Below are 24,640 nucleotides of genomic sequence, written 5' to 3'. Positions count from 1 at the left end.
CATGCCTATACCATCACCTGTGCCATGATTGTACCATGCCTATACCATCACCTGTGCCATGCCTGTACCATCACCTGTGCCATGCCTATACCATCACCTGTGCCATGCCTATACCATCACCTGTGCCATGCCCGTACCATCTCCTGTACCATCAACTGTGCCATGCCTATACCATCACCTGTGCCATGCCTGTACCATCACCTGTGCCATGCCTATACCATCACCTGTGCCATGACTGTACCATCACCTGTGCCATGCCTATACCATCACCTGTGCCATGCCTGTGCCATGCCTATACCATCACCTGTGCCATGCCTGTGCCATGCCTGTACCATCACCTGTGCCATGCCTATACCATCACCTGTGACATGCCTGTACCATGACCTCAAAGTCACGCAATTTTTTTACCGCGTTTTTTGCCGCGAACCAATACCTATTACATTTTTCTTTTTGCGCCCCCCCCCCCCCCAAAAAAAAATTTGGAGCACCAGCCGACACTGTGCACCACTGTTTGTGCCAACCCACTGGGACAGCCACAAAGGCCTGTGTGTCACTGGCTGGGTTTCCTCCACTGTCCAACAGGCTCCCCTATTGGTCACAGGGGGGACACTCCCTCAGACTAGATGAACCACACCTGGACACATGCAACAGGCCTGACTAGAAACCCTGCTCCCTGATAAGCAGGCAGAGCAAAATATACACTCCCTACCTAGCACCTATCTAGGAGGGTGCTACATCCACCCCCCCCCTACCCCCCACCAAGGAGGGTGCTACATCCATCCTCCCCACCAAGGAGGGTGCTACATCCATCCCCCCCACCACAAAGGAGGTGCTACATACACCCCCCCCCCCACAGTGGGTGCTACATGTATAATACAATTATGTACATAAATCACTTCCTCTCCCCTTCAAAAGTCTCCTTCCGACCTATAGGATTCCATAGCTCTCCCAATTCAATACAATATCCTAGATGTGGGGATCAATACACTAAAATGTGTAGAGATTGTATATTACTGTTCAATATCCTTCCTGTCCAAATACCAGCTCTCCCCTCCCCCCTTTTCCTACCTCTACTGACAACCTGTCCATTATAGTATCTTCTTCAATTGTCCTGTGATTTGATTTGACAACACATTTTTTCATTATATATACAGTATCTGACAAAAGTAAGTACGCCTCTCACATTTTTGTAAATATTTTATTCTATCTTTTCATGTGACAATCCCCCCCCCCTCCCCGAGCAGTAATATATTTCTATCCCCCCCTCCCCGAGCAGTAATATATTTCTATCCCCCCCCCCTCTCCGAGCAGTAATATATTTCTATCCCACCACCTCCCCCGAGAAGTAATATATTTCTATCCCCCCCCCCAGCAGTAATATATTTCTCCCCCTTGGTGGAAGTGGAGATATAAGGATATACAGTACATACACGCAGCACAAGGCCGTGTTCAAACTATCAGACGTTTCTCAGGACTGCAGTTCCTCTGAGCTCCACAAGGTGGTGATCTCACTTCTACCCAGACAGGAAGTCTCTATGGAATAAATACAGACAGGAAGTGATGTCATGTACAGACAGGAAGTGATGTCAGGCAGAGACAGGACATTCCATTTGGTAGACGTAGAGAGAAGACATTGCAGGAACTGGCGGCAGAAGAGGTAATACTTATATTAACCCTTCAGGGGGGTTCAGTTGATGAATAATATACCTTGCTTCCATTGGAATGAGTAAATAAGCGGAAGCAATTCCCCGATCCACACATTGGAGGGGGATGCACTATTGTATTCTGACAATGGGGGGCGCTCCTCCACTCTCAGAATACACAGATCAGTGATGAAGCTATTGGCTGCACTATTGTATTCTGACAATGGGGGGCGCTCCTCCGCTCTCAGAATACAGAGATCAGTGATGAAGCTATTGGCTGCAGCCGCTGATGGAGTGACTTTTATCCGGCAGTGACCACACATGGATGGAAATGTGACCGATCCCTGCTGAACCAGCTGAATTTCCATGTATCTATGGTCACCTCCCCTCCCCCTCATCTCCTTCATTATGTAAGTCATGCTGAGATAATCTCCCATTGGCTGAGCAATATTCTCATTTGTCTCTGAGCTCCTTCTTGCTATTCCTCGTCCTGCCTGTTGTTTCCTTGGATTGATTTTCTGTGTAGTGACCCCGGCTTCATCTCTTGGATGCGCTCGTCTGTTGCTTGTCCTGACCTTTATCCTGATTCCTGGATCTCCTCCTCATCTCACACCCAACATGGAGAATGGAATTTGTGATCCGGGAGGCCAAATTTTACGAGAATCCCCGGACCCCAAGAATCATAGAAAACACTAAACTGTCCAGATTAAATATTTTCTCACTGGAACCATAGAGCTAAAATCCACACCGACCTTCATATTACCTCCTGATATCCTCATCCTAATATTGTACAACCAATACCAATCCAGATAATTCTCTGTTATCAATCTCATCTGTCTACAGGGAAACCTTCATAGATTACGCCACCAATGAGGATGGAGGAGGACCGGAGTCACATGACTGAGAAGATACTAAACCTCAGCCTGGAGATCATCTACCTGCTGACCGGAGAGGTGAGGAGGATTCTGGGAGGTCACATGACATCACTCTTATCTCTATTAATAAAACACAGACCTGACCGGAGAGGTGAGGAGGATTCTGGGATTCTAACATGATCTTCCTATTGGTTCTCCAATACAGAGATTTCCTCTGGTGAAGTCAGGTGATCATATGACCATCACAGTGCCTCCACGTGACTCCCTAAAACCTGAGAGACACAACATGGAGAAGATTCTAGAAGTCACCAAGAAGATGATGGAGCTGCTGACAGGAGAGGTGAGCGGTGCTGGGAATTCTGGGACATTATCCAGTAACAGACAAGGGATGTGTCTGGATGGTGACTGTATCATTGTGTGTGTCAGGTTCCTATAAGGTGTCAGGATGTCACTGTCTATTTCTCCATGGAGGAGTGGGAGTATTTAGAAGGACACAAGGATCTCTACAAGGACGTCATGATGGAGAATCAGCCGCCCCTCACATCACCGGGTAAGAGGAGACTTTATTGTAAAGGAGAGAGCAGTACGGAGGATCCACCTAGATCCCCCATCATCTGATAAACACATAGAAACAATGTATTCAGTCAGTGTGTGTGTTTCCTACAGATGGATCCAGTAATGGGAACCCACCAGAGAGATGTCCCCGTCCTCTGTATTCCCGGGATTCCACACAGGAAGGTCACACCATCCCTCACCATCATCAGGTAGATGAGGAACAATCACTGATAGTATCATTAGGATCTGTACATTATCTGCATTGTTACCATTGATGTCATTTTTATTCTATATTCAGAGTGGAAACCTGAGAGATTCTAAAGTTGAGGTTAAAGAGGAGATAAAAGAGGAGGATGATGAGGATGGGGTGATGGAGGAGTCACACAAAGATCTGTACCAGGACACCATGGTGGAGTCATCCAGCTACAGAAACCCACCAGAGAGATGTCCCCGTCCTCTGTATTCCCGGGATTCCACACAGGAAGGTCACACCATCCCCCACCATCATCAGGTAGATGAGGAACAATCACTGATAGTATCATTAGGATCTGTACATTATCTGCATTGTTACCATTGATGTTATTTTTATTATATATTCAGAGTGGAAACCTGAGAGATTCTAAAGTTGAGGTTAAAGAGGAGATAAAAGAGGAGGATGATGAGGATGGGGTGATGGAGAAGTCACACAAAGATCTGTACCAGGACACCATGGTGGAGTCATCCAGCTACAGAAACCCACCAGAGAGATGTCCCCGTCCTCTGTATTCCCGGGATTCCACACTGGAAGGTCACACCATCCCTCACTATTACAAGGTTGGTGGGCGGAGTTTATAACACACAGACTCATGGAGACAATGTGTGGATTTTTCATGTGATGTCACAATAATAAATCTTATATTTTACAGATGATATTTTCTCTCATTTTCTTGATTTAGAGTGGAGATCCAATCGATATAGAATTTGAGGTGAAATCAGAAGAAGAAGAGAGGTATGTGAGGGATGATCAGCAGTCTATGGAGGAGGATGGAATAACGGGGACATTTATAGAGGAGGACACTCCTACAGAGATCAGCACAGGTGGGTCATTAACACTAAATACATTCCTCCACCCATACTGCTCACTGATTGGTCCAGAGTAGGGCGGGGACTGGGTGATATCAACCTGTAGCCACTGAATACCAGTAATATGAGTCCTGACTCCTGCACTATATACTCTATGTTGTACATTACATCATTCTCATACTGTATACTCCTAACTTTTGTATCCTATATAATAAGTTGTAGATTACATAGTCCTTACTTCTTTTACACCCATTTTCCACCAGCTGGACATTTTATATCTGAGGATTTGATTGGAGGACAGACTTTTACATGGTGATAATAATGTGATAACATCCTCCAACTTTGGAACCTTAAACAGAAAGTGATAATGAGGGAGGAGTCAGTAACCCAATGATGGGGGTCTTCAGGATCAGTCCAGTCTTCATCTTGGTTGTTCTCCCCCCATCCTCACTCTCTGACCTCTGGTGGGGCTCAGCCCCGCTGTTATTCATGACTAAATCATGGACTAAATAAGGAAGTGCGGGACTTCTTGTGTTGGGAAGATGGCAATGAGTGATAGAGGGGGAGGGGACACTCGTCCTATAATCCCCTCATCACTGTCACTCCTATAAAAGACAGTTATCGTTGTTTCCTCACTCTCTGACTAAGGTCCATGAATAAAGAAATGAACTGGTAGGAGATCAGAGGACCCATTTACTAGTTACCTTGAGGGGGGAATTGTAAGATCCTCAGAGACAAAGCTGCCTGATGTGGGCGGAGTCCTGGTTTAGGGGAACCAATCTGCTGATGTCTAGTAATAATCTTTGTATTTCTATTTTAGTAGATGGACGGGAGATGAGGAAAACCTCAGAGGATTCTCTCACTTTGTCTCCAGACTGTAAAGTAGAAGATGAGGACATCACACAGTATAGTCCAGGAGAAAACCCGGCTACCTCAAATGTCCATCCGGCACCACAAAGTGTAGATGGACCATCGTATTCCACTTATCCTGAGGAACCTCAGACTGTGAGGGACGGTGCCGGACCATCGTATTCCTCTTATCCTGAGGAACCTCAGACTGTGAGGGACGGTGCCGTCCTTCCAACAGATAAGAGCTTTTCCTGTACTGAGTGCGGGAAATGTTTTTCTAATAAGTCCAATCTTTCCATACATCAGAGATCTCACACAGGGGAGAAGCCATATTCCTGTCCTGAGTGTGGGAAATGTTTTTCAGTGAAGTCCAGTCTAAACATACATCAGAGATCTCACACGGGGGAGAAAACTTATTCTTGTCCGGAGTCCGGGAAATGTTTTTCAGAAAAATACTATCTTCGCAGACATCAGAGATCTCACACGGGGGAGAAGCCATATTCCTGTCCTGAGTGTGGGAAATGTTTTTCAAAGAAGTCCAGTCTAAACATACATCAGAGATCTCACACGGGGGAGAAGCCGTATTCCTGTCCTGAGTGCGGTAAATCTTTTCCACAGAAGTCCTCTCTTTACAAACATCAGAGATCTCACACAGGAGAGAAGCCATATTCCTGTTCTCAGTGTGGGAAATGTTTTTCACAAACGTCCAATCTTTACAGACATCAGAACACCAGACATCAGAATCTCACATAGGGGGGAAGCCACGTTCCTGTCCTGAGTGAGGGAAATGTTCCTCACTGAAGTCCTGTCTTCCTGTACATCAGGGATCCCACACAACCCTGGAGGTGTATTAGTGCCTTGAGTGCGGGAAACGTCTTCTATATGAATGTTGGTGGACATGTGGGGAAGAAGCATCCCCTGATATACACCTCAGATATACTCCATGGCTGATCTTCATCATGTAAGAAACACTTCATAAGGAGATCAGAGATCACCAGAGACATGGATGAAGTGTTGTCCCGTGTTGGCCATTGATAGCAGGAGAAAATTAAAAATGGAGTCCTTACCTTTCATTGGCTGAGTACATTTTGTGCGGGAAGATTTCACAAACAAAGGTATGTTTAACCGCTTGCCGATCGCCCCATGCAGTTTTACCGTGGCAGGCTGGCTCAGCTGTGTGAATCAATGTAGGGGTACGTCGGTGGTGCGCCTGGTGCTGTGGGGGGGGGGGAGTGCGCACTGCTGGAGGTGCGCCCCGCCTCCACTAGGCAGCGGGAATGCCGATGCACGGGGCCGGCGGCCGCGATTGTCACCGGACACCCCCGATCGCTCCCCGCTGAGAGAGAAGGATGGTCAGATGTTGTAAACACAACTGACTGTTCTTCTCCCTGGAATGATCACAGAGCGCCTTCTATATAGGATCACAGGTCTCTATGGTAATTTCACAAGGCCCACCCCCGTATAGCTAGAAAACCCTATCCTATTCTCACACTTAACTCCTTTGATCATGCCTAGGTTAACCCCTTTACTGCCAGTGTCATTAGTACAGTGACAGTGCATATATTTAGCACTGATTACTGTAATAATGTCACTGGTCCCTCCAAAAATGTCAGTTAGGGGTCCGTTCTGTCCGCCGCAATGTCGCAGTCCCGCTAAATATCGCTGATCAACGCCACCAAAAGAAAGCTCTATTTGTGGGAAGAAAAGGACATAAATTGTATTTGGGTACAGCGTCGCACGACCGCGCAATTGTCAGTTAAAGTAAAGCAGTGCCAAATCACAAAACATGGCCTGATTATTAAGGGGGGGTAAATCTTTCAGTCCAGAACTGGTTAACCACTTCAATAATGTCACTTTTACCCCCTTCCTGCCCATGACAACTTTCAGCTATCAGCGTTGTCGCACTAAATGACAATTGCGCGGTCATGTGACCCAAACTCCATTTTTATCATTTTGTTCCCATAAATAGAACTTTCTTTTTCTGGAATTTAATCCCCGCTGTTATTTATTATTTGTTATATAAATGAAAAAACGTCAGAAAATGTTATAAAATATAAAAACACGTTTTCTTTGTTTCTGTTATAAAATTCTGAAAATAAATAATTTTCCTTCATAAATTTCACCCAAAATGTATTCTGCTGCATTTCTTTGGTGAAAATACCCAAATCCAGGTATATTACTTATCTGTAGGAAAGATGTACAGCCCACAAACTATGAGAAATAATGGAAAATTGTTACCAATACTTACCGTAATTTTCCTTTCCTGGCTCTGCGTCATGCCATCAGACTACGGGTCAACTCCGCCCATCTGACCCTCATAGGACATCCCTAAAATAGCATAAAAGGCAGGCAGTACCTGGTGGAGGTGTTCTGTAAGAGCTCGTGAGGGACCAGGGAGGGTTTGTGCTGGCATGACGCAGAGCCAGGAAAGGAAAATTACGGTAAGTATTGGTAACAATTTTCCTGGCTCTGCGTCATGCCATCAATTTGGCAGAACCTTTACAGACCCATTGATTTTCATTTCCAGTCGGAAAAATTTGGCATTTACAGGTTAAAGTAGTAAGTGTCGGCCAGTATAGGCCCCAAAAATTAGCCCACATGGGTTTACCTGACAGCTAAGTACGTAGTATTCTGTGGCTGAAGGTACATTAGGCATTCACAGGATACAGAAGTAAGTGTCGGCCTGTATAGGCCCCAAAAATTAGCCCACATGGGTTTAACTGACAAGAACCTGGTGTATTTGATGGCTGGGGTTACAGTAGGCATTCACACAGTATACAGAAGTGTCAGGCTGTATAGGCTGCAAAAATTAGCTGACATGGGTTTAACTGACAGAAAAGAACTTAGGTTTTGATGGCTAGAGGTACAGTAGGCGTTCACAGTATACAGAAGTAAGTAGCGGCCTGTATAGGCCCCAAAAATTTGCTCACATGGGTTAAACTGACAGCAAAGAACTTAGTATTTGATGGCTAGAGGTACAGTAGGCATTCACAGTACACAGAACAATAAGTGTTGGCCTGTATAGGCTGCAAAAATTAGCTCACATGGTTTGAACTGACAGCAAAGAACTTACTTTTGATGGCTAGAGGTACAATAGGTGTTCACAGTATACAGAAGTAAGTGGCGGCCTGTATTGGTGGCAAAAATTAGCTCACATGGGTTGAACTGACAGCAAAGAACATAGTATATGATGGCTAGAGGTACATTAGGCATTCACATAGTATACAGAAGTAAGTGGTGGCCTGTACAGGCTCCAAAAATTAGCTCACATGGTTTGAACTGACAGCAAAGAACTTAGGTTTTGATGGCTAGAGGTACAGTAGGCGTTCACACAGTATAGAGAAGTAAGTGGCGGCCTGTATAGGCGGCAAAAATTAGCTCACATGGGTTGAACTGACAGCAAAGAACGTAGTATATGATGGCTAGAGGTACAGTAGGCATTCACACAGTATACAGAAATAAGTGTCGGCCTGTATAGGCGGCAAAAATTAGCTCACATGGGTTGAACTGACAGCAAAGAACTTAGTATTTGATGGCTAGAGGTACAGTAGGCATTCACAGTACACTGAACAATAAGTGTCGGCCTGTATAGGCTGCAAAAATTAGCTCACATGGGTTGAACTGATAGCAAAGAACGTAGTATATGATGGCTAGAGGTACATTAGGCATTCACATAGTATACAGAAGTAAGTGGCGGCCTGTACAGGCTCCAAAAATTAGCTCACATGGTTTGAACTGACAGCAAAGAACTTTGGTTTTGATGGCTAGAGGTACAGTAGGCGTTCACAGTATACAGAAGTAAGTGGAGGCCTGTATAGGCGGCAAAAATTAGCTCACATGGGTTGAACTGACAGCAAAGAACGTACTATTTGATGGCTAGAGGTACAGTAGGCATTCACAGTACACAGAACAGTAAGTGACGGCCTGTATAGGCCCCAAAAATTAGCCATTTTATGCCGCTGTATTTAGCAAAGACAAGGACCAGGAATTGTTGTGGATGGATGGCGGTCTGGCAGATATTTGTGGCCTGTGATGAGGAATTTCAATGAAACATGATCTACTAGTGGTCACATGAGTTTAATTCCTCAGAGATCCATGCCTCATTCATTTTTATAAATGTGAGGTAGTCTACACTGTCATGAGCTAGGTGAGGGCGCTTATCGGTCACGATCCCCCCTGCTGCGCTGAACGTCCTTTCGGACAGGACACTGGACGGGGGGGCAAGCGAACAGTTCCATTGCAAATTGTGCAAGCTCTGGCCAGAGGTCAATCCTGCCCACCCAGTAGTTCAGGGGTTCATCACTCCTCAGAGCATCCACATCGGCCGTTAACCCGATGTAGTCGGACACCTGTCGGACACCTTTTTTTTACGCTCCAACATTTGAGCCACAGAAGCCTGCCTTTTTCCAGAACAACGTGACCACGGCATCATGGAAGGTGGAGTGTTGGACAACTGTGAGGAGACAGGAAAAGGAGAAGAGGCTGGACGGTGAGAGCCTGGAGTGTGGCTTTGTGGATTCTGACAGTTTTGCTCCCACTGGGCTCGGTGATGGCGGATTTCAGGTGCCTTCTTAAGGCGGTTGTCCCTAGGTGAGTGTTGGGCTTACCGTGACTTATGCGTTGACTGCAAAGGCTGCAGATGGCAACGCTGGTGTTAGCAACGGACACATTACAAAAAGCCCACACTGCTGAGCCATGTGACGGTGTCCTGGGAGCTCCAGATGTGACTGTACATGGTTGATGGCTCGCTCCTGATACATTTGCAGTCTGCTTTGTACCTCTTGTGCAATGCAAGTCCTGCCTGCCTCTCCTCCCTATCTGCCAGTCCGCCAGTTCTACAAAATAATTGGCCAGTAACTTGTCACTGTGTGTAGCACAGTTAACACAGCAAAAGAGGCCAAATTTTTGCAGGACTAAAATACAATCTTAGAAAATTATACTATTAAATAACACCTTACTTCAATCTGTGGTATTGGGGGGGGGGGGGGGGGGCACAGATTTATCACACCAGTTCTACAAATAATTGGCCAGTAATTGTTGTCACTGTGTGTAGCACAGTTAACACAGCAAAAGAGGCAATATTTTTTGCAGGACTAAAATACAATCTTAGAAAATGATACTGTTAAATAACATCTCAATTCAATATTTGGTATTGGGGGGCCATTGGTGTATCACACCAGTTACAAAAATTGGCCAGTGGGTTTGGCGCTGTGTGCACCAGACTTCACTCAGCAAACAAGGCAATATTGTTGCAGGACACAAATAAACATGTAAAAGTATACTCGGATAACACCCCACTTCAATATGTGGTATTGGGGGTGCAATTGGTCTATCACACCAGTTATAATACATTATAAGTGCTTTTGTCACTGTTTGTAGTATTGCTGCAGAAACGCTCAGTCTCACCACCACACCTGTCACAATGCTGCACAGTGCACAATAATACTACTAATCCACTATAATATGCTTTCTACAAAGTATATTATACTGTGGATTACCCACCCCCCCCTTTTTTAGTGCACTGCACAGCAATACCAAAAAATTTGAAGCCTTTTAAATGACTTTTGTGGACATTAACAGAGCGATTTGTGTGTCACTGCAGCTGATCTCTAACTGCCCCTACAGCAACCACAGGATACCTGTCCCTAAACTCAAAAGATACTAGTAGACCTATACCGAAATACCAGCCCTGAGAAGGACTTTTGTGGATCTTCACAGCGCTATTTGTGTCTGGCATACTCTCCCTGATGAGCACAGCAGACCTCACCCTACACTGGCAAAAAGCGGAATGTGAAATGGCTGCCAGATCGAGGTCTATTTATAGGGTAGGGGGTGTGTCCATGTGCTGGAATGTTTCAATTGGCTGTCCCGTTCCACCTGACGGCTGTGTCATGGGTCAAAGTTCTCCCTAATGTAAACTAATTTGGCCACCGCGAACAATGCCATGTGTTCGCAAATTTGGCGGGTAGGGAACAAGCAAAATTCACCGCGAACCAACCGCCGGGCGAACCGCAAGGCCATCTCTAGTGCTGAGCTAAGAGGTACAGAGGATACTGACTGTGGAGCAAATGGCAGAGCAACCTGAGAAAAGCAGTGTCCGTGAGTACCAGGGAGCTTGCCAGGGGTCTGCCCAGGAAGGCGACCACTCCAGGGAGAGTCAGTGGACAGGAGCTAGCACACACAGCAAGTGAGCAAGGGGGTGCGAAGTTAGACCCCGAAGAGTAACCTAAAGTCAAGCTCACCTTTTATCTATTCACTTCAGTGGCAAGGTGAAGCAGCGGCCTTGCTGCATACACTACAGCTAGATGTCCTCAAGATTTGTGCATGGTTACTAAGTTGGAGTTTCCCACTCATCCCTTCCCCCTTCCCAGTTCAAATAAAATACAAAAAAAACAAATCCCCTGGACTGTTCATTGACTGAGCCAAGGATGTAAAGTGATAAATTAACAGACTGTTGCTATGGGTAACCCAGGGGAATCCAATCTCAGCATCTCCCATGGGGGCAGTGTTACATGAAGATTTATAAAGGAATAATATATTAGTCACATAATCAGTCACAGCAATACTGCTGCCGGTTTGGGCTTTCCTGTGAGTTGTTTTTAATTCTTCCTAATATAGGCAGCCAATAAGGAGGAATTGATAAGTAAATATAAAAAGGTGAATGGCTGTCAGTGTGCACCGTATACCAACATGCACATATTATTATATCATAACCTGCCAAGTGTTCATCAAACATCACTCTGCATATGTATCCTTACCTAGAGTGCTTTACCAGGACAGGGTCCACTCAGAACAGGCCTCACCATGGTCCACCAAAGAAGTTGAGTGCCGTGCTCAGCGTCATATCCAGAGGTTGTCTTTGGGAAATAGACGTATGAGTGCTGCCAGCATTGCTGCAGAGGTTGAAGGGGTGGGGGAGGGGTCAGCCTGTCAGTGCTCAGACCATACGCCGCACACTGCATCAAATTGGTCTGCATGGCTGTCGTCCCAGAAGGAAGCCTCTTCTAAAGATGATGGACAAGAAAGCCTGCAAACAGTTTGCTGAAGACAAGCAGACTAAGGACATGGATTACTGGAACCATCTCCTGTGCTCTGATGAGACCAAGATAAACGTATTTGGTGTCAGATGGTGTCAGGCGTGTGTGGCGACAACCAGGTGAGGAGTACAAAGACAAGTGTGTCTTCCTACAGTCAAGCATGGTGGTGGGAGTGTCATGGTCTGGGGCTGCATGAGTGCTGCTGGCACTGGGGAGCTACAGATCATTGAGGGAACCATGAATGCCAACATGTACTGTGACATACTGAAGCAGAGCATGATCCCCTCCCTTCAGAGACTGGGGGGCAGGGCAATATTCCAACATAACGACCCCAAACACCTCCAAGATGACCACTGCCTTACTAAAGAAGCTGAGGGTAAAGGTGATGGACTGGCCAAGCATGTCTCCAGACCTAAACCCTATTGAGCGTCTGTGGGGATCCTCAAACAGAAGGTGGAGGAGGGGAAGGTCTCTAACATCCACCAGCTCTGTGATGTCATCATGGAGGAGGGGAAGAGGACTCCAGTGACAACCTGTGAAGCTCTGGGGAACTCCATGCCCAAGAAGGTTAAGGCAGTGCTGGAAAATAATGGTGGCCACACAAAATATTGACACTTTGGGCCCAAGTTGGACATTTTCACTTAGGGGTGTACTCACTTTTGTTGCCAGCGGTTTAGACATTAATGGCTGTGTGTTGAGTTAATTTGAGGGGACAGTAAATTTACACTGTTATACAAGCTGTACACTCACTACTTTACATTGTAGCAAAGTCTCATTTCTTCAGTGTTGTCACATGAAAAGATAGAATGTGAGGGGTGTACTTACTTTTGTCAGATACTGTGTATATATATATATATATATATATATATTGAAAAAAATAGAGAGCTGGTATTTGGACAGGAAGGATATTGAACACTAATATACAATCTCTACACATTTTAGTGTATTGATCCACACATCTAGGATATTGTATTGAATTGGGAGAGGTATGGAATCCTATAGGTCAGCAAGAGACTTTTGAAGGGGAAAGGAAGTGATTTATGTACATAATTGTATTATACATGTAGCACCTCCTTTGTGGGGGGGGGGGTAGCACCTCCTTTGTGGGGGGGGGGGTGTAGCACCCTCCTTTGTGGGGGGGGGGTGGATGTAGCACCCTCCTTTGTGGGGGGGGGGATGGATGTAGCACCCTCCTTGGTGGGGGGGTGGGGGGGGGATGTAGCACCCTCCTAGATAGGTTCTAGGTAGGGAGTGTAATTTGCTCTGTCTGCTTATCAGGGAGCAGGGTTTCTAGTCAGGCCTGTTGCATGTGTCCATGTGTGATTCATCGGGGAGCCTGTTGGACAGTGGGGGAAACCCAGCCAGTGACACACAGGCTTTTGTGGCTGTCCCAGTGGGTTGGCACAAACAGTGGTGCATCCTAGGATATGTTATAAAAGCCAGGGCACATGTGGCAGATGTCTTTGGGCGGGAAGCCAAGTCCCAGAAGGAGAGTACGGCTGTTTCTCCTTCTGCAGATGGGAAAGGTGGTCACAGACAGTCGGCCTGGTGAACCTGAAGGTGTTGCTGAGCACAGAGGTCCAGTGGATGCTGACAAATGGAGTTTGGAGGCAACGGTGACTCTGGAAAAACTGTGTCTGTGAGTACAGAGGAACTTGCCCAGGGGTCTGCCAGGAAGGGGACCACTCCAGAAGCTAGGGTCAGGGGAAGGGTGTCAGCACACCGGTATTGAGAGGAAAGGGGGTGCCAGTTTCAGAATCCTGAAGAGTGTAACTAAAGCAGGAACCTTTTTTTTTTTTTTAACTATATTTTATTGAATTTTTTTTAAAATAACATAAACCATATACAAAAACCTGAGTCTGATAGTGTCCTGTGGACATCATTTGTAGGGAGAAAACAGAGGCTGGTCAGGAATAAAAACCACAGGACATTACTAAAGGAGCAGTGAGCAGGATGTAGGAAAGAACCTAGGGGGGATGGGTATGGGGGGAGGAAGGTTGAAGAAAACAATAGGTAAGGAAAATAAAATTAAAGAAGAGGGTGAAGAAAATCCTGGTGTCAATTCAAGGAATGATAAAGAGTATTGGTAGGTGCAATTATGAAGCTTGTCATTGCTGAGTGATCCGGAACAGAACTCATATAAAGTGTGGAAGTCCAAACGAAAAATAGGCCGTAGGTAACAGGTCCGGGGGGGCCAAAGGGCATGACCCCCAGGGTTGTGCGTAGTTAGTAGCGAGGCTCCCATTTCAGGTTATTCTTCCATTCTGAGAGGTAAAGTAGGTAGTCACGAGATGTCATAAAAGGTTGAAGCATTAGAGACCTTGTCAAGGGTTAGAGTAGAGGGATCCGTCGTGGAGGCTTGGGCTAGAGTTGAGCGAGACCGAGAGACGGGCAAACATGAATTTAGAGAGGTCAGTAGCGGTGGTGTAACCAAAGGGGTCCGCATCCCTGACGGTAGAGGCGAGGAGGTGTGGTCCATAGACAAGTATTTGCCCCATTTGGAAGAGAACCGCTGGGTCGGTCCTGTAAAGAAGGTGACATCCAAAAGGTCTTTACTCAGTAGTGATCTTAATTCGGTGTGCACATCTTGAAGAGTGGGGGGAGAGTGCAAGATCCATTTTTTCAGAATGGCTCTCCTGGCCAGCATGTAGAGAGTTGATAGCCAGGCCTTATGAGAGGCAAGAATGGATATTTGTGCTTTATCTAGGCCTATGGAGGCGCCATCCAGGTAGCCGAAGAGCAGCAGTAGAGGGTGTCCTGTGGGTCTGAGGCCAGTAATCTGGTAAGCAAAGGAGTCCACCTTAGACCAGCACTCTGAGACTAAGGGGCATGACCAAAGCCTGTGGGTCAAGGTGGGTCTGTGGGATAGGCACCAGGCACACTTCTGTGGAGCGTTGGAGAAATTAGACATGGTGAAGGGGGCATATGCCCGATGGTTAATTTTCAGTTGTTGCTCCCTCCAAAATTCGTTCGTGACATAGTTGGAGGTGGAGTTGTATCCGGACAGAATGCAGTGGTGGAGGTTATTGTAATGGAAGTCTTTTTCCCATGGAGTTGTGGCAGGTGTTGAGTTCCTCGAGGATCTGTAACGTTGTAGTGGTTTATAAATGTCAGAGATTTTGAGCTTAGGGTTATCTAAAAGAGGATCCAGCAAACTAGCCTGAAAGGGCTTGAATTTGTCTTGGCATAGTTGTTTTGCAAAATTTACCACCTCGCAGATAGGAAGAAAGTGGGTAGGCGGTATTAGATATCGTGAGCAAACGTCACTCGGTGAGATTGGCCGACCAGTGTGGGGATCGAAGAGTTGGGAGAAAGTCTGCAGGCCTTTGGAGGGCCACTGGAAAAAAGCAGCATGCTGACGGGCTTGATGGAAAAGAGGATGGCCCTCTATAGGCGTGAATTTGGTGATCAGCGGGGAGAGGTTCAGTAGTTTGCACGTCTCTCGCCACGCAACAATGGTGTCTTTTATTAGCAAATTTGATTTAGCATGACTTGGTAGGGCGGGTAGGGAGCAATGATGAAGGGCCCCTCCCTCGCGTTTGGTGCGAAATAACTTCTTAAGTGCAATGCGGGGGCGTTTATTTCTCCAGAGAAATTTTTGGAGAGACTTATATAAGGATTGGGAGTCTTTATGTTTTAGCAAGAGGGGAACTGTTTGAATGGGGTAGAGGAGCTTGGGGAAGCACATCATTTTAAATAATTGACATCTGCCAAGTAGAGATAAAGGGAGTTCGGACCACGCTTCCAGTTGTTTCATTATGGCTTTGAACACCGGGGGAAAGTTAAGTGTGTAAATCGTGGATGGCGATTTCCCTATGTGGATCCCTAGGTACTTGATGTAGAGTTTTGGCAATTTGAAAAATGGAGTGTTTCATCCATTCAGGGGATCTGGAGTGAAATAGGGGTAGTATTTTACTTTTGGAAAAATGTATTCTGAGTCCCGAACAATGCCTGAATGTGGTGAATATGTCAAGGACCAGTGGGATATCCAGCTGGGGGTTTGATGTAAAAATAAGGACATCGTCAGCAAACATCGTCAGCATATGGATGTCGTTATCCCCAATTTGTATGCCATGTAGATGAAGATGTGACGATAGGAATCTTGAAAGTGGTTCAATTGCTAAATTGAACAAGAGAGGGGAGAGTGGGCACCCCTTTCCCGTTCCTTTGAAAAGGGGGAAGGATTGTGAGGGGCATCCATTGGCGGTGACGGAGGCACAGGGGGAAGAATACATTGCTTCAATAAGATGCAGAAAAGGCCCTTCCAATCCAAAGGTCCTCAGGACCATAAAAAGCCATGAGAAGTTGACATTATCAAATGCTTTCTCTGCATCTAAGGTGATGATCGCCATGCCGTCCAGGGGGTGCGCCTTAGCGGTTTCTAGGACCGCAAGAACTTTTCTAATGTTGGACGTGGCAGAACGTCCCTTAGTGAAGCCTGATTGGGCAGGGTGGATAATATCTGGCATAATGTTAGCTAGTCTGGTGGCTATGATTTTCGAGAGAATTTTAGAATCTAAGTTTAAAAGTGAAATTGGTCAGTAGGATCCTGGTTCCAGAGGATCTTTTACCCATCTTGGGAATCACCTTTATATGAGCCTGGAAGCCCGACGGTATATAGGGCCCTCCATGCAAAATATGGTTATAAACCGACGTTAGGGATGGCGAAATAAAATCCGAGGTAAATTTAAAGAAATCTGAGGTGTATCCGTCTGGACCTGGGGCTTTGCCCGAGGTGAGGGATGAGATAACCAATTTCACCTCGGGATCTGTTACCGATGCGTTGAGTGAAGCAAGTGTTGTAGGGTCTAATTTAGGTAGGTCAATTTAGTCTAGGAACGTTTTGGCTTTTCGTAAGTCAATCGTATCGGGGCTATATAGAGAAGAACAGAAGTCATACATGGCTTTAGCAATGTCTGTTTGGGAGGTGACAATGTCTCCCCTAGAGTTCTTAAGCTTAGATATGTGGGTCGGGCAGGTCGGGCCTTGCAGAGGTGGGCTAGAAGTTTCCCAGCTTTATTCCCGAATTTGTGTAATTTAAGGTCCCGCAGAGAGTGGTGAAAGCGCTCTTTGGTGTCCACCCAGTGATCAAAGTTTTGCTTGGCTAACTTCCACGCTTGCCTGTGAGCTGGGGAATTCACCAAGGTGAGTTGGGCTTGCGCCCGACGAAGGTTATTGCTAGCTTGTTGGTATTGTGTGTGAGCTTTCTTTTTATAAGCAGAAGCGAACGCTATTACACGTCCACGGAAAACAGCTTTCCCGGTTTCCCAGAGGAGAGTGGGGTCATTAACATGTTGAGCGTTATCCTTTAGAAAGTCAGCCCAAGTCTGCTGCAATAGTGTTTGTAAATCAGCATTGTTAGCAAGGTAAGAGGGAAAGCGCCAAATTCTAGGTGCATTCGAAGAATGGTGGATAGTCAAGATCAGGGAAACGGGAGCGTGGTCTGAAATTGCAATCGCCCCAATGACAGGAGTGGAGGAGATTTGGAAAAGAGCATGGTTGCAAAATAAATAGTCGATTTTTGATAGAATGCTGTGTGGTGGAGAAAAAAATGTAAACTCCCTACCAAGTGGATGTTCATGCCTCCAGAAGTCTGAGAGAGCCAAAGACTGAGTGAAATCATATAAGTAAGTGTTTATGGGGCCCATCGAGGTGGATGAGCGAGAATCGCGTAATTTATCTTTCTGATGGTCCATAACAGAATTAAAGTCCCCACCCACCAGGAGGGGTTGGTGTACATAAGGGGCTAGTTTAGCGGAAAGAGTTTGGAAATAGGACTTCAGGGGCGAGTTAGGGGCATATACATTTGCCAGGGTTAGAGTGGTATCTCTAATCTTGAGGTGCAACACCAATAACCTGCCTTCCTCGTCCGTTGTTTTTGTTATAACCTCGCAAGGGAGGGATTTGTTGATGAGTGTGATAACTCCAGCTTTGTGGCGTAAGGCTCCAGAGCCATGGACTTGTCCTACCTATAATTTTTTCATCCGGTGGAAATCCTGAGAAGACAGGTGAGTCTCCTGCAGGAAGACCACATCTGCCTTCAGACGTTTCAAGTGGCGAAGGATCGCCATTCGTTTCTGGGGAGATATTAAGCCCTTGACGTTCCAAGAAATCACTTTGATGTCAAGGAGGGTCATATGGGGAGGATTTAAAAAGGTTTGGGTTTGATATTTGGAGTGGGTATACCGTGGTTACCTGAAGTAGGGTCAAGTAGGGAGTGCCTATGGAGGAACTATTACCAGCCTTTTGCGGAGAAGAGTGAAAGGATGCAGTGGGAAATGCACCAAAACAGGGTAACACAACATATAAGGGGGACAGAAAAAAACAACATACCAATGAAGTCTTGGGCTTCGCTTTCTTCCTGATGTCCTTCATTTCACCAGCACGACGTTACCGGATTAGCTGACATACCCAGCACCCAGTCCAGGGTATTAGGCGATACGGGAGAGGATGTAAGGTTGAGCGAGAGAGGGATGTTGAGGAAACTGACCTTCAGCGTGACATCCTCTGTCCATCCTTCCCCATGATGGTAGGTTGGCCAATCCGACAAGGCAGTGAAGGAGAGAAGCCATCTGCATAACCAGAGCAAAAATAGCAAAAGAAACAATGCAGGAGAACATGTTACAACACAGAGCAAATATATGATGTTATGGTTAAAGAAATAAACAAGCAAAAAATTGGGGGAGCAAACCCTGAACATGTATATCTAAAGGCGGTGCAGCTATGGACCAAGCAACATGTATATTGAAAAAGAATAGCGCAACCATGCAAAAGAAATGACTATCAAATATGGAGACAATCCATAAATAAAAATGGGGATTTAGTTCCACCATATGGCCATATCGTGCTCAAGCCCACCACTGCGTCAAAGTACCCCATTATCGGTGGGTCCTACACTATCCATAAAAAAGGGGTGAATCCAGCCTCTCTTACCCTTGGAGACAACACTCCTTGCTGGGAAGGTGTGCTAATGCACTGCAGGGGACTCCTCCTATATCTACTTGATAGAGGACACCAATAGAGTACAGGTGTGTGTGGGGGATGGGATGCTCAACCTCATAAGTCTGGTCAGACCGAATACATAATAAACAAGCAAAAAATTGGGGGAGCAAACCCTGAACATGTATATCTAAAGGCGGTGCAGCTATTGGTGTCCTCTATCAAGTAGATATAGGAGGAGTCCCCTGCAGTGCATTAGCACACCTTCCCAGCAAGGAGTGTTGTCTCCAAGGGTAAGAGAGGCTGGATTCACCCCTTTTTTATGGATAGTGTAGGACCCACCAATAATGGGGTACTTTGACGCAGTGGTGGGCTTGAGCACGATATGGCCATATGGTGGAACTAAATCCCCATTTTTATTTATGGATTGTCTCCATATTTGATAGTCATTTCTTTTGCATGATTGCGCTATTCTTTTTTAATATACATGGTTAAAGAAATAGTCATGGAGAGAAGATGGTGGTCCTTAAAGACAAGCGATCAGGACTATCAACTATGACCAGTGGGGAGGGCGATGACAAGTAGTGACATACCCTTGAAGGATCTGGAATGTGGTACCTTACAAGATAGTCTGGATGAGTCAGCGGTGTCTGTCATTGCGACATCCACAGGAGTAGCTCTCTTTGGGGAGTCTTTCCTGAGACTACGGAGATCTCTGTTGCCCGGGGAAGAAATGGGAGGAGCCGAATCCTGGGCGTCCATGGGAATTTGTATTTGCGCTTGCAAGAAATCAGAGGCTTCATCAGGGTGAGAGAAAGATTTAGCATCTCCCGCTGGGGTTGTGAAGCGCAGTATAGCTGGATAGGCCAGAGTAAATTTAATGCCCTTTTGGTATAGAGCAGAGCAGAGAGGTTGAAAAGCCTTGCGTCGCTTAGCGACTTCTTGTGAGTAGTCCGCAAACAGAAGTAAATTGTGCCCATCCACCTGCAGAGCCTTTGCATTGCGGAGTGATTTTAGGATGGCGGTTCTGTCGGCGTAATTAAGAAAACGCACGATTACAGGGCTTGGTGTGCGCCTGTTGTTGGAAGGGGGGCCCAGTCTGTGAGCTCTTTCTATCGTGCAGGGGGTGGATATCCCCAAAGCGTGAGGGATGCGAGCGGAGCATAAATCAGGTAACATGGCTGCAGTGTAGGATTCATGGACACCAATTATGCATAGATTGTTCCTGCGTGAGCGATTTTCTAAGTCTTCCAACTTTTCTAAAATATATTGCTGGGTTTGTGCACAACGCTGGTCGCTTGCAAGATTGGATTGGACCTCATCTTCCACCTCAGAGAGCCTGTGTTCCACTGCAGACAGTCTCTTGGCTTGATCTCCCAACTCCCTATGCAGCTGTGTAATTCCTGCAGTGATAGCATTATCTCAGTAATTGTGGGGGAGAGGATTGCAGCTACTGCCTGTGCGATCCGATGGCATTGATCATCAGAATGGGGGGGGACAATATGGCATTATGCTGAAAACTTGTCTGAGGCGGCTGTCCCCTGTGTGGAGAGGAGTCAGCCACGGCCATATTGGCAGAGTGCAGGGCGGGAGGATCGGGATCTGCACGGGGTTCACCAGGGCTCTGGGACCCGTGAATAACCAATCTGTCCATACCATGGCTTGTCCCGAGGGAGCGGAGGGCAGATGTAGGCTTCAGCGCCGGTCCGGGGAGCTTCTAGCAGGGTTTTATATCAGGATGTGTCCAGAGCCGCCGTTCTCACCGCCTAGTGCAGTGTTTCTCAACTCCGGTCCTCAGGGCACACTAACAGGCCAGGTTTGCAGGAAAACTGAAATACATCACAGGTGATCTCATTTGCTGCTCAGTGACTGCAGTATTCTAGCCTGCATCTCCCCATAGTAATACTTAAAATCTGGCCTGTTAGTGTGCCCTGAGGACCAGAGTTGAGAAACTAGTGCATTACGCGCAGGAACCGGAAGTGAAGCAGGAACCTTTTAAACTATCTTCACTTCAGTGGCAAGGTGAAGCAGCGGCCTTGCCGCACACTACAGCTAGTTGTCCTCAAGATTGTGCATAGTTCATAGTTGGAGTATCCCACTCATCCCTTCTCCTATCCCAGAAAAAACCAACATCCCCTGGATTGATTATTGACTGCGCCAAGAACTTCCAATGCCGTTTGTCTGCTATCAGTTGCTAAGGGTAACCCAGGGGAATCCAGAAAGTGTAATTCTGAGCAGTCCTCTAGGGGACAGTGCTACATACAGTTATTGGTATATACAGTTATTGGTCTTGTACCATATTGGCTTTAGCAAAGAAATATTTCTGTTGGGCACGATCATTTACAATGGATATGACAGTAGAAGTATCAGATGGAGAAGGCATTTTCCAGTTACGTGCCCCAGGATGACGTCATCTGTCACGAAACGTGTTTGATCCGCTACGTGCTGATGCCACCACGTGTTGGAGATCTCGGAAGGATGGGTGTTGTGGTTGTAGCTGGCCGGCTTTTCTTTCCTATCCACGATTATGATCATTACTGTCTTGTAAGTATAATATACCCTTGTATATGCTACAGGTGGAGAAGACATTTTCCAGTTATGGGCAATAACTAAACGGGGGGCAATGATGATGTGAGTGTGGGGTGGAAGTGGGAAGGCCAGGATTCCATAACAACACCAAATAAAGGGAATGTAGAATCAGGGACAGTGCAATCCCAGCAACTCGGGAGATTAGCAGAAAATATTTGAGAGGAAAAGTTTTGAATAAAAGGAGAATGGCACCAGATGTGAGGTAGGGATCCTATATATATATATATATATATATATATATATATATATATATCTCATAATAAACAAGCAAAACATTTGGGGGAGCATACCCATGTATTTCTAAAGCTGGTGCAGCTATGAACCAAAAGACATGTATATTAAAAAAGAATAGCGCACACATGCAAAAGAAATTACTACCAAATTTGAAGACAATCCATAAATAAAAATGGGGATTTGGTCCCACCATATGGCCATATAGTACTTTGACGTAGTAGTGGGCTTGAGCACGATATGGCAATATGGTGGGACCAAATCCCCATTTTTATTTATGGATTGTCTTCAAATTTGGTAGTAATTTCTTTTGCATGTGTGCGCTATTCTTTTTTAATATACATGTCTTTTGGTTCATAGCTGCACCAGCTTTAGAAATACATGGGTTTGCTCCCCCAAATTTTTTGCTTGTTTATTATGTATTCGGTCTGACCAGACTACCGAGGTTGAGCAACCCACCCCACCCCCCACACACACCTGTGCTCTATCGGTGTCCATTATCAAGTAGATATAGGAGGAGTCCCCTGTAGTGCATTTGCACATCTTTCCCAGCAAGGAGTATTATCTCCAAGGGTTAGAAAGGCTGGATCCATCTCTTTTTCATGGATAGTGTAGGACCCACTGATAATGGGGTACTTTGACGCAGTGGTGGGCTTGAGCACGATATGGCCATATGGTGGGACCAAATCCCCATTTTTATTTATGGATTGTCTTCATATTTGGTAGTCATTTCTTTTGCATGTGTGCGCTATTCTTTTTTAACCACCCCCCATCCGCGCTACAGCCTATATACGGCTGCAGCGCGGACTTGAATTTTTGGGAGGCCGTTTTTAAACGGCCTCCCAGTGACACGCCCCCAGCGCGCTCCCGCGAGCGCGCTGCGGGGAAAATCTGTGTCGGCCGTGTCCCTTGGACACGGCCGATCACAGATCGTGGTGAATGGCCAATCACAGCGGCCATTCACCACGTGATCGGGCCGTCCAATGAGCGATGATCTCATATGTAAACATATGAGATCATCTCTCATCGCCGCCGCTCCTTCCTCACACGGAGCCTGCAGTGTGAGGAAGGAGGGGGAGCCTCACAGCGCCGGGGACACAGGAGAATGTAATCAGGGCACTGATCACCAGTGCCCTGATTACTAAAGGTAAAAATACACACACAGTGCCCCCCCATCAGTGCCCACAGTGCCCGCCATCAGTGCCCCCCATCAATGCCCACAATCAGTGCCCATAGTGCTGCTAGTCAGTGCCCATCAGTGCCTGCTCATCTAGGCACTGATGAGCACTGACTGGCAGCACTATGGGCACTGAGTGTGGGCACTGATGGTGCTGCCCATCAGTGCCGCTCATCAGTGCCACCCGTCAGTGTCCAGTGCCATCCGCCAGTGCCCATCAGTGCCGCCTATCAGTGCCGCCCATCAGTGCCGCCTCTCAGTGCCCAGCAGTGCCACCTGTCAGTGCCCAGCAGTGCCACCTGTCAGTGCCCAGCAGTGCCACCTCTCAGTGCCCAGCAGTGCCGCCTATCAGTGCTCATCAGTGACGCCTCTCAGTGCCGCCTATCAGTGCTCATAAGTGCGGCATATTAGTACCTCCTCATCAGTGCCCATAAGTGCCACCTCATCAGTGCCCATAAGTGCCACCTCATCAGTGCCCATCAGTGCCGCCTCATCAGCGCACATCAGTGAAGGAGAAAAATTTATTTTCAAAATTTACTCGCAGAAAATAAGAAAAACTTTTTTTTTTTTTCAAAATTTTCTGTCTTTATTCTTTTTTTTTTGTAAAAAATAAAAAACCCAGAGGTGATTAAATACCACCAAAAGAAATCTCTATTTGTGTGAAAAAAATGATAAAAATTTCATATGGGTACAGTGTAGCATGACCGCGCAATTGTCATTCAAAGTGTGAGAGCGCTGAAGGCTGAAAATTGGCCTGGATGGGAAGGGTGTTTAAGTGCACAGAAGGCAAGTAGTTAATATATATATATATATCATAGTTTGTGGACTGTGTGTGTGTATATATACAGTATATATATATTTCCTGGCTCTGCGTCATGCCATCATACTACGGGTCAACTCCGCCCCTCTGACCCCCATAGGACATCCCTGAAATAGTATAAAAGGCCGGCAGTACCTGGTGGAGGTTCTTTTTTCCTCCTCGCTCCGGACACCTTGAAAAAGAAAAAGTTATCCTTCCTTGTGGCCTTCCCAGGTTCAGCCTCTCCTGGGTAAGAAGACCCCTCTTATGGGCTGTAAATCTCCCTGGATGGGGGGTTCCCCTTGGTGCTGGGGGTTACATTGCAGTATAAATTGCTGCATTTCATACTGATACCATTACTGACAGATAAAACTGCCACAGACGCCGCATTCCAGTCGAGGTTCTTTCCTCGCTGTTGTTACAGTATGAATGATGATATGAGGCTGGCTGGCGATTTTTTTTGCTGTATTTGTCTCTCCTTAACCCCTTGCCGACTGCTCACATTGACCCTACTGCGGCAAAGTGGCTCGTTATCATCCAGCGTAGGCCTAAGTCGCTGGACTCCTCCCCTTGTGGGCGGCACACGCGCGCCGCCGGAGGCTCTCTCCCACTGTATTCAGTCACAGCGGGAGTCGGGCCAGGGGAGGAGCGGCGGTGATCACCGCCGCTCTTCCCCGATCGTCGGGGAGTCGAGTTTGGAGATCCGCCCACTTGTGTAAACAGAGCGGGCGGATCTCTATAGTGACAGGCTGGGACAGATTACAGGATTCACCATAGCTGAACCTGCGATCTGTCCCTGTGTCACACAGTCACCTCCCCCCACACACGTCAGTAAGCACCAGGCATACATTAACCCCTTGATCACCAATAAAAGTTAACCCCTT

The 24,640-nt window shown here is 46.5% G+C and overlaps 2 protein-coding genes across 2 annotated transcripts in view; both read left to right on the top strand.

The window, feature by feature from the left end:
- LOC309566970 (uncharacterized protein) overlaps window positions 1-5,737 on the top strand; it is a gene marked incomplete at its 3' end in the record, with an annotated part of 283,334 nt that extends 277,597 nt beyond the window's left edge. The window contains exons 29-37 of the mRNA XM_082272289.1: window positions 2,501-2,596; window positions 2,724-2,858; window positions 2,945-3,068; window positions 3,185-3,282; window positions 3,372-3,584; window positions 3,674-3,886; window positions 4,009-4,150; window positions 4,956-5,110; window positions 5,159-5,737. Of these exons, the coding sequence (XP_082128415.1) occupies window positions 2,501-2,596; window positions 2,724-2,858; window positions 2,945-3,068; window positions 3,185-3,282; window positions 3,372-3,584; window positions 3,674-3,886; window positions 4,009-4,150; window positions 4,956-5,110; window positions 5,159-5,737 (1,755 nt within the window). The remainder of the gene's footprint in view (window positions 1-2,500; window positions 2,597-2,723; window positions 2,859-2,944; window positions 3,069-3,184; window positions 3,283-3,371; window positions 3,585-3,673; window positions 3,887-4,008; window positions 4,151-4,955; window positions 5,111-5,158) is intronic.
- LOC309567520 (uncharacterized protein) overlaps window positions 1-24,640 on the top strand; it is a gene marked incomplete at its 5' end in the record, with an annotated part of 1,161,679 nt that overhangs the window by 304,191 nt on the left and 832,848 nt on the right. The window lies entirely within an intron of this gene.

The sequence above is a fragment of the Pelophylax lessonae genome (assembly GCF_965119305.1).
Source record: "Pelophylax lessonae genome assembly, chromosome: 11".
NCBI classification, from domain to species: Eukaryota; Metazoa; Chordata; class Amphibia; order Anura; family Ranidae; genus Pelophylax; species Pelophylax lessonae.
Note: the sequence above shows the minus strand (reverse complement) of the source record. Positions and strands in the feature narration are given on the sequence as shown.